The 10,625-nt window shown below is 43.1% G+C and overlaps 1 protein-coding gene across 1 annotated transcript in view; it reads right to left on the bottom strand.

The window, feature by feature from the left end:
• gatm (glycine amidinotransferase (L-arginine:glycine amidinotransferase)) overlaps nucleotides 1-10,625 on the bottom strand; it is a 39,918-nt gene that overhangs the window by 7,685 nt on the left and 21,608 nt on the right. Inside the window, exons 3-6 of the mRNA XM_043673973.1 lie at nucleotides 7,887-8,082; nucleotides 6,317-6,507; nucleotides 2,044-2,181; nucleotides 1,526-1,690 (exon numbers count right to left, since the gene is read on the bottom strand). Of these exons, the coding sequence (XP_043529908.1) occupies nucleotides 1,526-1,690; nucleotides 2,044-2,181; nucleotides 6,317-6,507; nucleotides 7,887-8,082 (690 nt within the window). The remainder of the gene's footprint in view (nucleotides 1-1,525; nucleotides 1,691-2,043; nucleotides 2,182-6,316; nucleotides 6,508-7,886; nucleotides 8,083-10,625) is intronic.

Below are 10,625 nucleotides of genomic sequence, written 5' to 3'. Positions count from 1 at the left end.
CCGGGGGGACAGAGTGCTGTAAAACCTCAGGGCCAAGGGGACAGAATGATGTAAAACCGCACGGCCCGGAGGGACAGAGTGCTGTAAAACCTCAGGGCTGGGGGGACAGAGTGCTATAAAACCTCAGGGCCCTGGGGGACCGAGTGCTGTAAAACCTCAGGGCCCGGGGGGACAGAGTGCTGTAACACCTCAGGGCCCGGGGGGACAGAGTGCTGTAAAACCTCAGGGCCTGGGAGGACAGAGTGCTGTAAAATCTCAGGGCCCTGGGGGACAGAGTGCTGTAAAACCTCATGGCCCTGGGGGACAGAGTGCTGGAAAACCTCATGGCCCAGGGGGACAGAGTGCTGTAAAACCTCAGGGCCCCGCGGGACAGAGTGCTGTAAAACCTCAGGGCTCGGGGGGACACAGTGCTGTAAAACCTCAGGGCCTGGGGAAAAGAGTGCTGTAAAACCTCAGGGCTCGGGAGGACACAGTGCTGTAAAACCTCAGGGCCCGGGGAAAAGAGTGCTGTAAAACCTTAGCGCCTGACGGGGGACAGCCTGTTGTAAAATCTTAGGGCCCGGGGGAACTGAGTGCTGTAAAATCTCAGGGCCAGGGGGGACAGAGTGCTGTAAAACCTCAGGGCCCGGGGAAAAGAGTGCTGTAAATCCTTAGGGCCTGACGGGGGACAGCGTGTTGTAAAATCTTAGGGCCCGGGGAAAAGAGTGCTGTAAATCCTTGGGGCCTGACGGGGGACAGAGTGCTGTAAAACCTCAGAGCCCGGTGGGACAGAGTGCTGTAAAATCTCAGGGCCCGGGGGGACAGTGTGCTGTAAAACCTCAGGGCCTGGGGGCTGAGCTCGTGAGACACTCATTGAGAGCTATATCTATTCTGCCGGCGTCCCTTCCCAACGGCCCGGGGGTTGGATCTTTTGGGAATTCTGCTTCAACATTCACTAAGAAAAAGTCTAAATGCAGCAGATGCCAGAAATCTGAAGAAGGTGCTGGAAGTACTGTATTCTGTAGCTCTGACAATATCTGAGGAAACATACAATTCCTGTTTCAGGTGTCCCATCAGAACTGCAAAAGGTGCCATCCCTGAAACTTTAACCCTCCCCCACTCCAGAAGCTACCTGTTCTGTTGAGCATTTCCAACAAATTCCATTCCCTCATGCTTCCAAGCTGAACGGACGATTACAAATCTTGCATTGCAGAGGGTGGGATGTGGATGTTGGTTTATTCATCTTGGGGAGCAGGGGAGGAGACTGTGGGATCTGGAAAGCAGTTCTTGTCCACAATAGACTCAGGAGACTGACCATCTTCCAACAGAGGAACATACAGTACGATAGACAAAGCAGGAAGTCTCTGGGACAACTTCTCAGCTTCAACGTAAATGCATCTATTCTGTTAAAAAGCTAACATTGTGAACTATCAGGTAGGATTACACTGAGGCCATTTCTCTCAATCCTTCACCAGATCTAAAATTCAGCACTGGAGTCCTGAATTTGGCAGAAGTAAAACATTGGGGTGCTTCTCAATAGCCTCACCTGGTGACAGGGACGGTCTGGATTTGCCAACACTAAGCCAGGTCCAATGATATTGAAGGTTGCATCAATGTGCATGGGGTTCGGATCCTTGAAGGAAAGTGTGTGAACTCTGTATGTTGGTGCAAGGTGTCTCCGCATCCACTCGATCCCCAGATAATTAGTCACCTGCAGGATGAAAACAAAGCCATGGCACAGGGCCTGAACTTGGATTTGTGGTAATTAAAGAGCCCGGATTCGGCTCACTTTAACAGATAGGAATAGATCTAAAACAAAGAACTGCAGAACCTGGAGGGCTGAAAAATATAAATTGTTGGTGAAACTCAACAGTGTGGCATCATCTGTGGAGAGAGAAACACAGTTAATATTTTGAGACCAGTCAGAACACACCCAGGAGTCTCTGCTGAGTTTCTCCGACAAATTCTGTTTTTAATTCAGAAAACACCAACTGGCCTTGGACTGGGAACAGCTCCTGGCTGAGGTCGAAAAAAGGCATTATCCGAGGGCAGCAAAGCACGTACCTGACTCCTTTGTACAAATATATCTCTCCCAGCTCTCATAAAATCGGCAGCATCAAAACACGGTTCAAATTCAGTGGTTACAAACTTCCCTTCAGCTGTAAGTTTGTTTCTGTCCTCCACCGAGTGGATGGGGTAATTCTGGAACAGCAAGGTGTTTCCCTCAGATCCAAGATCACAATGTAATAAAAATAACTTTCAGTGAGACACTGAATGATTACAACTTAAAAACAGACCATTTAGTCCAACCAAGTCATTCCTGTCTCCCTGATGGAAGAATCCCTGCCCGCAGCACCCACCATATTCTCTTTGTTCCAGATAAGAAACCAATTCCCTCTTGAATGTCTGGATACAAGCTGCTTCATCAACTTTCCAATAGTCTGTACCATTTCCTAACAACTGGATGATAATAATTTTCTCCAGTCACCATAGTTTCTTTTGTTAATTACTTTAAATTTGTGCCCTTTGGTTCTCCATCTTTCCAATAAATGGAACAGTTTCCTCATATACACTCTCTACAGAGATCCCATTCTCTATCAAATCTACTCTCAACTCCACTTATTCCAGGAAAGATTCCAGACATCTCCAAGCCAGCTGTGTACCTGATGTCCCTCATCTCTGGAACCATTTTGTGAATCTCTTCTGCACTTTGTCTAACATATTAACATCATTCCTGAAGATCAGTGTCCAATATTGGACAGAATACTCCAACTGAGGTCAAAACAGTTAATAAATTTAACATAACCTCCCTGCTTTGGCGCTCTATGTCCCAAATACAAAGGCCAGTAATGCTCTATCTTTATTGTTGCATAGTTGTGTAGAGTAATTGGAGATTGGGAGACAGGAATTTATAATCTGATGGTTGTAAATTTGCAAAATGGGGAAAGTATTGCATGGTCCCTTTAAAATTCATGTGCTTTTTCTGTTCGTAGTGATTTAAAATGGATGTCTGTGAGCAGTAACTTGAGTTTGCAACTACACAGAGAGCACTCAAACTGAAACACTTGTACTGAAATGGCCATACAATTAGCAGGTCAAGAAGCAGTTTTTATAACAGGTTTTTGAATTTAGCCAATCAGTTTGAACCAGGAATTTAGATACCAAAACCCTATTAAATTTAAATCTGGAAGTTTTGTGAACATAGGACCAATCTTATTGTAGGAAATATTGATATGTCATCACAGAGATAAAAGAAGGGTCAGTTGGACAAAGACCCCAGAGCTAGCTGCCATCCACCAGAGCTAATGGCCCTAACCTCTCAAGAGAGAATCTCTGCCTCCCACAGCCTCATCTAGGTCTTAGTGAAAGCACCATCTAAATAATAATGGAAACAATGATGAAGGAGGCATTCCTGACAGAACATGCAATGGAGAAGACAGAACATTCTGGAAGACACACAACCTGGCTGTAATTTTGAGAGACTACATTCTGTTTTTCTTTATATGAGTGAGACTTACATTTATTGGAACACTGTACCATTAGAATCTTGTTTTATTCAGGAATAGATAGTAATTAGAAGGTATTTATTTAGTTTGTTAATAGTTTAATTAGTTTGTTCACTGTAAAAGTTGGATAAATAAATTGCTACTTGTTGATTTTAACGTGAGTACCAGGGATTTCTTTTATTTAATCACTGGAAGTTGCTGAAAAGCAGGTTACACCATATTTCACCCGCTGTTTACAGATTATAGGGCAAGGTGCTCCTCTTTGGGGGTTTTGGTGTTGGTTCTTGGTGGGGTCAACATTATTAATCACACCTTCAACCTGTTCTGCCACATTCAATTATTTACGCACATAAACACTCAGGTGTCTCTGCTCCTGCATTCAATTTAGAATGCATTATTTCTTTATATGGAAATGACTAACTTTGTACTACCCATTGTAATTGATTAGCAAGGTTAGATCGCATGGAATATAGAGAGGACTAACTATTTGGATACAGAACTAGCTCAAAGGTGAAAGGCTGAGGATGGTGGTGGTGGAGGGTTGCTTTTCAGACTGGAGCCTGGGACCAGTTCTGGTTCCAGTGCTTTTCATCATTTATATTAATGATTTGGATGATAACAGAGGAGGTATCATTAGTAAGTTTGCAGATGATATTAAAATTGGTGGTATAGTAGACAGGACAGAGGTTACCTGATAGTCCAATAGGACCTTGATCAGATTTGCCAAACAGCTGAGGGGTGTGTGACCATGCTGCTCCTTTAACAAGGTTATAGCGCCCTTGGTTTCTTTTTCAGAGAGGTCATAAAAGACCCTAACTCCGAAAAGTCTGGGGTTGACAGGTTTTAGGGCCAGTTTGATTATACCTAACATATACTTGCCTCAAGCAGAAGGCTTTTAAGTTTTAAAAAAGCACTTGTACAATGAAAGGGGAGTGGCCAGTTCTCCCAGCTCAGCTTTCTCCAGTTTGGTTTGGTTTTTAGCAGTAGTGTTTTGAAGCTGCTGGACCCAAAGAAGTAGGTCGAGGCTGGTACTCTCTTTCTGACATCTATCCTGTAAGACCCTGTGTTTGATTTTACCTTTTGTGCCAAGGGTTGTTTATGGGGATTGTTGCTTGTAGTTGGAACAGCGTCATTAAGTTGGGATCATCTGTTGGGTTTTTGGAGAGGTTAAGTTATTCTGTATTCTGTTGTTTGTGCTGTATTCGGTATTCTTATAAGTAAATTGTTTTGTTTGAAACTAAGTGGTTTGACCAGCGGCATTTCTCCTGAAATATCCACTTTACACCCGCTTAAAAACAACTCGCAAAGTTAGGGTCTGGGCCACCTTCTTGAAATGTTTTGAGGGGTCTGGCCTGGTCCATAACAGATTGGGGGCCCTTTGCAGGATTTGTTCTATAGTTTTAAACTGGGATTAAGGTTGTTGGACTTGAAGGCAGTGAATAGTAGGTGTTGTGTCTCTTGTTCTGGGTGTTGAATTCAGTTGGTTTATACACTGTTTGGGATAGGAACGGCTCCTTCAGTCACCGAGTTTTCTGGGGGAGAATGAAGTGACTTTGGGGGTTTCGCAAAATGTGATTAAGGCCAAGCTGTAGGAATTAGCAGACAAGCTGGAGTTAGAACTGCCTCCTACTGTGAGGTTGGGAGATATAATTACCCAGAAATAGCTGTCCCTATTTGATCTAGGCTACATGTGACTGCAGACACACTACAATGTAATTGATTCCTCTGAAGTGGTGTGGTGAGCCACACAGTTCCAGGGCAGTTAGAGACATGCAACAATGTTGGCTTTGTCAGTGATGCTCCCTTTCCATGAAAGAATGATAAAGTTATTCAGCCTTTATTCACAGTTGTATTATTCAATTGACAAATGCCAGCAGTATACATCTTCTTAACTTCTATCTCTTTTGTAATCCAAGGAATTCTAGTTATGTTCATTCTGCCTTTCCACTTCATGCTAACATACTGTGACTGTGCCTGAACTAACGCTCCCCTGAAGGCAAGTCACTGTTTGGATACAGTTTTGCCTGCCAACCTTTAACTCTAATTGATTTGGGTCAACCCCATTATTAGTCCCATTGAAATTGGCTGTCTCCCAGTTATTGATTCCTAAACCTTATAATACAATGCCAGTCTAGGGAATGCAGGCACAACGAACTGAATGGCCTCTAACTGTACCCTAACAATTCTGTGATTCTATGATCACTGTCCTTTAATGTTCCTCAGCTGACACTTGGCCCACCTTGCTCCCCAGAAGCAGGTCTAGCTGTGCCTCCTTTCTAGAAACATGCAGCAGACAAAAGTTTTCATAAACACATTCTAGCGACACCAGTCCATCTCTGCTCTTTTACACTCATACTGGTTTATTCTCTGTTCAGATATATTTAAAGTCTGTCATTTTGACTACCCTTTATTTTTTGGGAATACTTTCCACCTTTCCCCATGCAGCAGAAATGAACTTTCAGTAATACTTACCATCAGAGCACTAATTATCAATATTTAAACTTAATTTTATTTCTTGATTTGACATGGAGTGTTAAATGAGGTGCTATTCTTTACAAGTATCTTAATCCTAAATGGAAGCATCTTCCCTCTCTTTGAAATAAACTTGGACAAACCAATTGAATGGGCTGGTGAGCCAGAGAGGACTTTAATAAATGGCCCATCATTGTTATTATGGGTGTGTGAAAATCCAGTCCTGTCCATTCCAGAATCTGACCATCTCAATTTTATTCAGTATTGGCTGCACCACTAATGCTGAATCCTTAATAGCTAGGAACAGTTTAATAAAATGTGAGTTTTTGTGGGAACTGTCCATTTGAATTGATGCATACCATGTCATACAGCTTGTCAGACATTTGTGGTTTGGGAGCAGTTGTCCACTTTGCTCCGCGCAGGAAGTAATCTTTGATGAGTGGCCGATATGCTCTATATTCAAAAAAGCGAGCACGCCATGCCATTGGTGCTTCAATGATTTCACTCCCAACCACCAGCAATATGTCCCTCGGCATAGCAGCATACATTCCTGTAAAGAGGAAGTTATTCCAATATAATATAACAAATTAATCTCAGGCAACATCTAATTTAGCAACATCTGGTTCAGAAAGTATAACACAATGGGGTAAACTTTCATTACAGGGAGGACTTAAAATAATGGGCACCAAGACCCCACCCACACCCTTCCTACTTTCATCATTGTCAATTCCTATTCTAACATTAGGATTAAAGTTCATTGTGTAGGAGCTCTTGTCTTTATGAATGAACCCAACTTTGTTTTGGATTCTGAGGGACAAAGGCCAGAAATATTCCAAATGTCATTGGCAGAGTGCTCAGACTCAGCAATCGATAAGGTCAATGGGTTGCTGCCTTTCAACACAAAGGAATGAAATTGTGTCTTAGCCTTTAGAGAAATTCTGATCTGGAGTCACTGGCTTCAGTTCTGGGCACCAGAACTTAGGAAAGGTCTATCAGTCTTGGCTGAGCTGCAGTGATTTGATTTGAATTATTATTATCACATGTACCTAAGTACAGTGAAAAGTTTTGTTTTGTGAGCAGTACAGGAAGATCATAACAAACAAGGACATATAGATAGAAATAAGATCTCTTGTAGAGAGCTCCAAAGAGTGGCTGGTGTCAGGGCTATCTTGAACCATCATTAGTGAGGCTTCAGCGAAATGATATCAGAGTGAAAGCAGTTAAGTTCAAGACAAATTGGATAAACAAGGCTTCTTCTTCAGTGTGGAAGCTTAAAGTTACCTTGCAAAAATTTTTTAAACATGGTGGCAGAATTCAATAAAGAGGATAAAATCTATTTCCATTGTTGGAAAATTGAGAGTTAAATCATGCAGGAGTGAAATCAGACAGTATGTGTGTTAATAAGTAACAGAAACAAGAACTGGCCATTCATTCTCTTGGACCGGTTCCAGCGTCCAATAAGATCATGGCTGATGTGATTGTGCTTTGGTCATCGTCAACTGCAAAGCACAAGGAGAATACCAGCTGGGGGTCCAGCTCCTCATTACACTCTGTGGGCATCACCTAAGAAAAGGATGAGCTCCATAGACAATCTATTTGTTTGTTAGATTGTCTGCTGAGCTCACTCAGAGATAGGGACCGTATTGCAGAGCAGATAGCTGGTGATTCACGACCACAAAAAGAATCCGAACCTTTAGGAAACATAAGAACATAAGAAACTGTGTGAAGTTAGGAGAAAGTTTAATATCCAATAGTCCATCAGCTTTTCACAGAGTCGACAATCACATGACCATACAAATGTACTGTTCCCTCTTAACGGGCCTCCCACTGATAAATGTAACTATTCCCCAAATATATGTCTTTATTTGAAATTGTCACACTCTGGTATTTTAGAAGAGTATTTCAAGGAAATTGATAACTTTTACTTACCTGTAGATTCAAAATCTGGCGTCTTGTAATAGTCAGACCAGTCAATGATCTCCGGGCGCCTGACAGTGATTCCCTCCCCACGAAGAACATTACACATCTCCTCAATTTCAGCAACAGCTTTCTTCACATGCTCCTTTGGAAAATTCTGACCTCCATGCTTCTGGTAAAAGGGCCAATTCTTCTCATAGGTGTTAGCCTGAAAAAGGAAACTACATCAGGCTAATCCCCAAAGACAAAGGAAACTATATCAAGGCTAGTCCACAAAGACATGAACAGAACTGGCTGTTTAATTTAAAGCTGAAAATGTGTTGCTGGAAAAGCGCAGCAGGTCAGGCAGCATCCAGGGAACAGGAGAATCGACGTTTCGGGCATAAGCCCTTCTTCAGGAATGAGGAAAGTGTGTCCAGCTGGCTAAGATAAAAGGTAGGGAGGAGCTACTTGGGGGAGGGGTGTCGGGAATGCGATAGGTGGAAAGAGGTCAAGGTGAGGGTGATAGGTCAGACTGGGGTGGGGGCGGAGAGGTCGGGAAGAAGATTGCAGGTTAGGAAGGCGGTGCTGAATTTGATGGATTTGACTGAGACAGGGTGGGGGGAGGGGAAATGAGGAAACTTGTGAAATCCGAGTTCATCCCTTGTGGTTGGGGGGTTCCTAGCCGGAAGATGAGGCGTTCTTCCTCCAACCGTCATTTTGTTGTGGTCTGGCGATGGGGGAGTCCAAAGACCTGCATATCCTTGGTGGAGTGGGAGGGGGAATTGAAATGTTGAGCTACAGGGTGGTTGGGTTGGTTGGTCCGGGTGTCCCAGAGGTGTTCTCTGAACCGCTCCGCAAGTAGGCGGCCTGTCTCCCCAATATAGAGGAGGCCACATCGGGTGCAGAGGATGCAATAGATGATGTGTGTGGAGGTGCAGGTGAATTTGTGGCGGATATGGAAGTTTCCTTTGGGGCCTTGGAGGGAGGTGAGGGGGGAGGTGTGGGCGCAAGTCTTGCACCTCCTGCGGTTGCAGGAGGTGCAATTTAAAGACCTGCCTGACGCATTTGGCACATTCACTTCTAGACCAGAGTTGTAGTTTATAATGTATTGGGACATCTGTGTTAAAACTCTGTATACTGCTAAGAAGTCTTCCTTCAGTTCAGATGTTATCTTGAGGTTCTATCTGTTAGCCCTGTGGATGTGAACAATCCCTGGCCAAGGTTTGAAAGGAAGGAATTCTCCTGGAGTCAGCATTCTTCCCTCAACTGACATGATCAAATGCAGTGCCCAACATCATAATCATTAAAGTATTTCATTGTGAGAACCACTCAGATATTTCAGAATAATCAGAAGTAAAATCATTCACATCTTGTGTATTTGAAGTAAGCGATATGAGCTTTCTCAGGTCCCATGTGATACACTGGTCAGAAAAGTGAAAGCTTATGGTATCCACAGGAAGGTGACAGGTTGGATCCAAAGCTGACAGGAAACAAAAGGGTCACAGTTGGCAAATGTGTGTGTGACTGGTTCCAGTAGTATTCTGCAGGACTCAGTACTGGATGCATTGCTGTTCGTAACATATATCAACAATGTAGACTCAAGTGTATGAGATAGGTTTAGGAACTTTTCAGACGATAGAAACATTCGCAATGTGAGTTAGTGCAGAAGGAAGATATAGACTGCAGTAAACTAAAAATAGAAGTCAAATGGGCAGGAAACTGGCAAATTCCGAGAAGCATGACATAATGCATTTAGGGAGGGAAGACAAGACAAGGCACTGGGACTGACTCCTCGTTGTTGTGTAGAGGAACAGAGGACCTTAGTTTCAGGATCAGAGACCCCTAAAGGTAGCAGAATGATAGACAAGGGTACTTAGCAAGATAGAAGGGAAACTGCCTTTTGTTAAACAAGGCTTGGGGTGCAAGAGCATGGGGCTATTCTAGAATTATCTAAAGCACTACGGTCTTACATATTAATATCATCTCACAATCTTCTAAACTCCGATGGATATAGACCCACCTGATCCAACCTTTCCTCACGAGAATCCGAGAATCACTCAGGTGAACCTTCCCTGAACTGCAATCAATGCAATTACCTGCAAACTTGGTTTTCACCAGCACATTATCAGTAGGTGCTCTTGATAAACCATAAAAAAAACTACCCAGGGTATGTCCAGAATACTGCAACTGACTGCAATGCCTGAATATTTAAGGCTGAAATAAAGTATATCAGTGATGAGTATACCCGTGTATTACGTTTCTATTGCTTACTGCGTGTTTTTACATTGATTTTCAGAGGCATGTTGATGTTTTTAAACTTAGATTTTTTGAGGGACGTTGATGTCGGGAATCTTGGTTTGGTTCGGGTTTAGGGCGGTTATGTGTGTCTCTTGATTCTCTGAAAAATTTGATTAACCAGCACATCCCCCCATGTGCCGGTTAATAAAAAAAGTCTGCACTTTATTTAAGTGTTTAAGCTTTATCCTTTAATCGAAGAGTCCAAGAGTAGACATAACATAGCTGGATAATATTATGATGGGCCTAGATGGAGTGGGTGAGATGGACTTACTTGCATCACCAATCAAGAGACACAAACTAATTTGTAAGAGTTATAGGAGAAATGAGGAAAAGTGTTTTTCACTCAGGCTGGGAGTTCTGGAATTACTACCCGAAAGAGTGTGAGTGTCAGATATCCACATCACATTAAAAGAAGATTGGAAATGAGCTTGAACTACCAGAACTCACCGGGCTACAAAATCAGGAGCTGGA

This window comes from Chiloscyllium plagiosum, chromosome 32 (genome assembly GCF_004010195.1).
Source record: "Chiloscyllium plagiosum isolate BGI_BamShark_2017 chromosome 32, ASM401019v2, whole genome shotgun sequence".
NCBI lineage: Eukaryota > Metazoa > Chordata > Chondrichthyes > Orectolobiformes > Hemiscylliidae > Chiloscyllium > Chiloscyllium plagiosum.
Note: the sequence above shows the minus strand (reverse complement) of the source record. Positions and strands in the feature narration are given on the sequence as shown.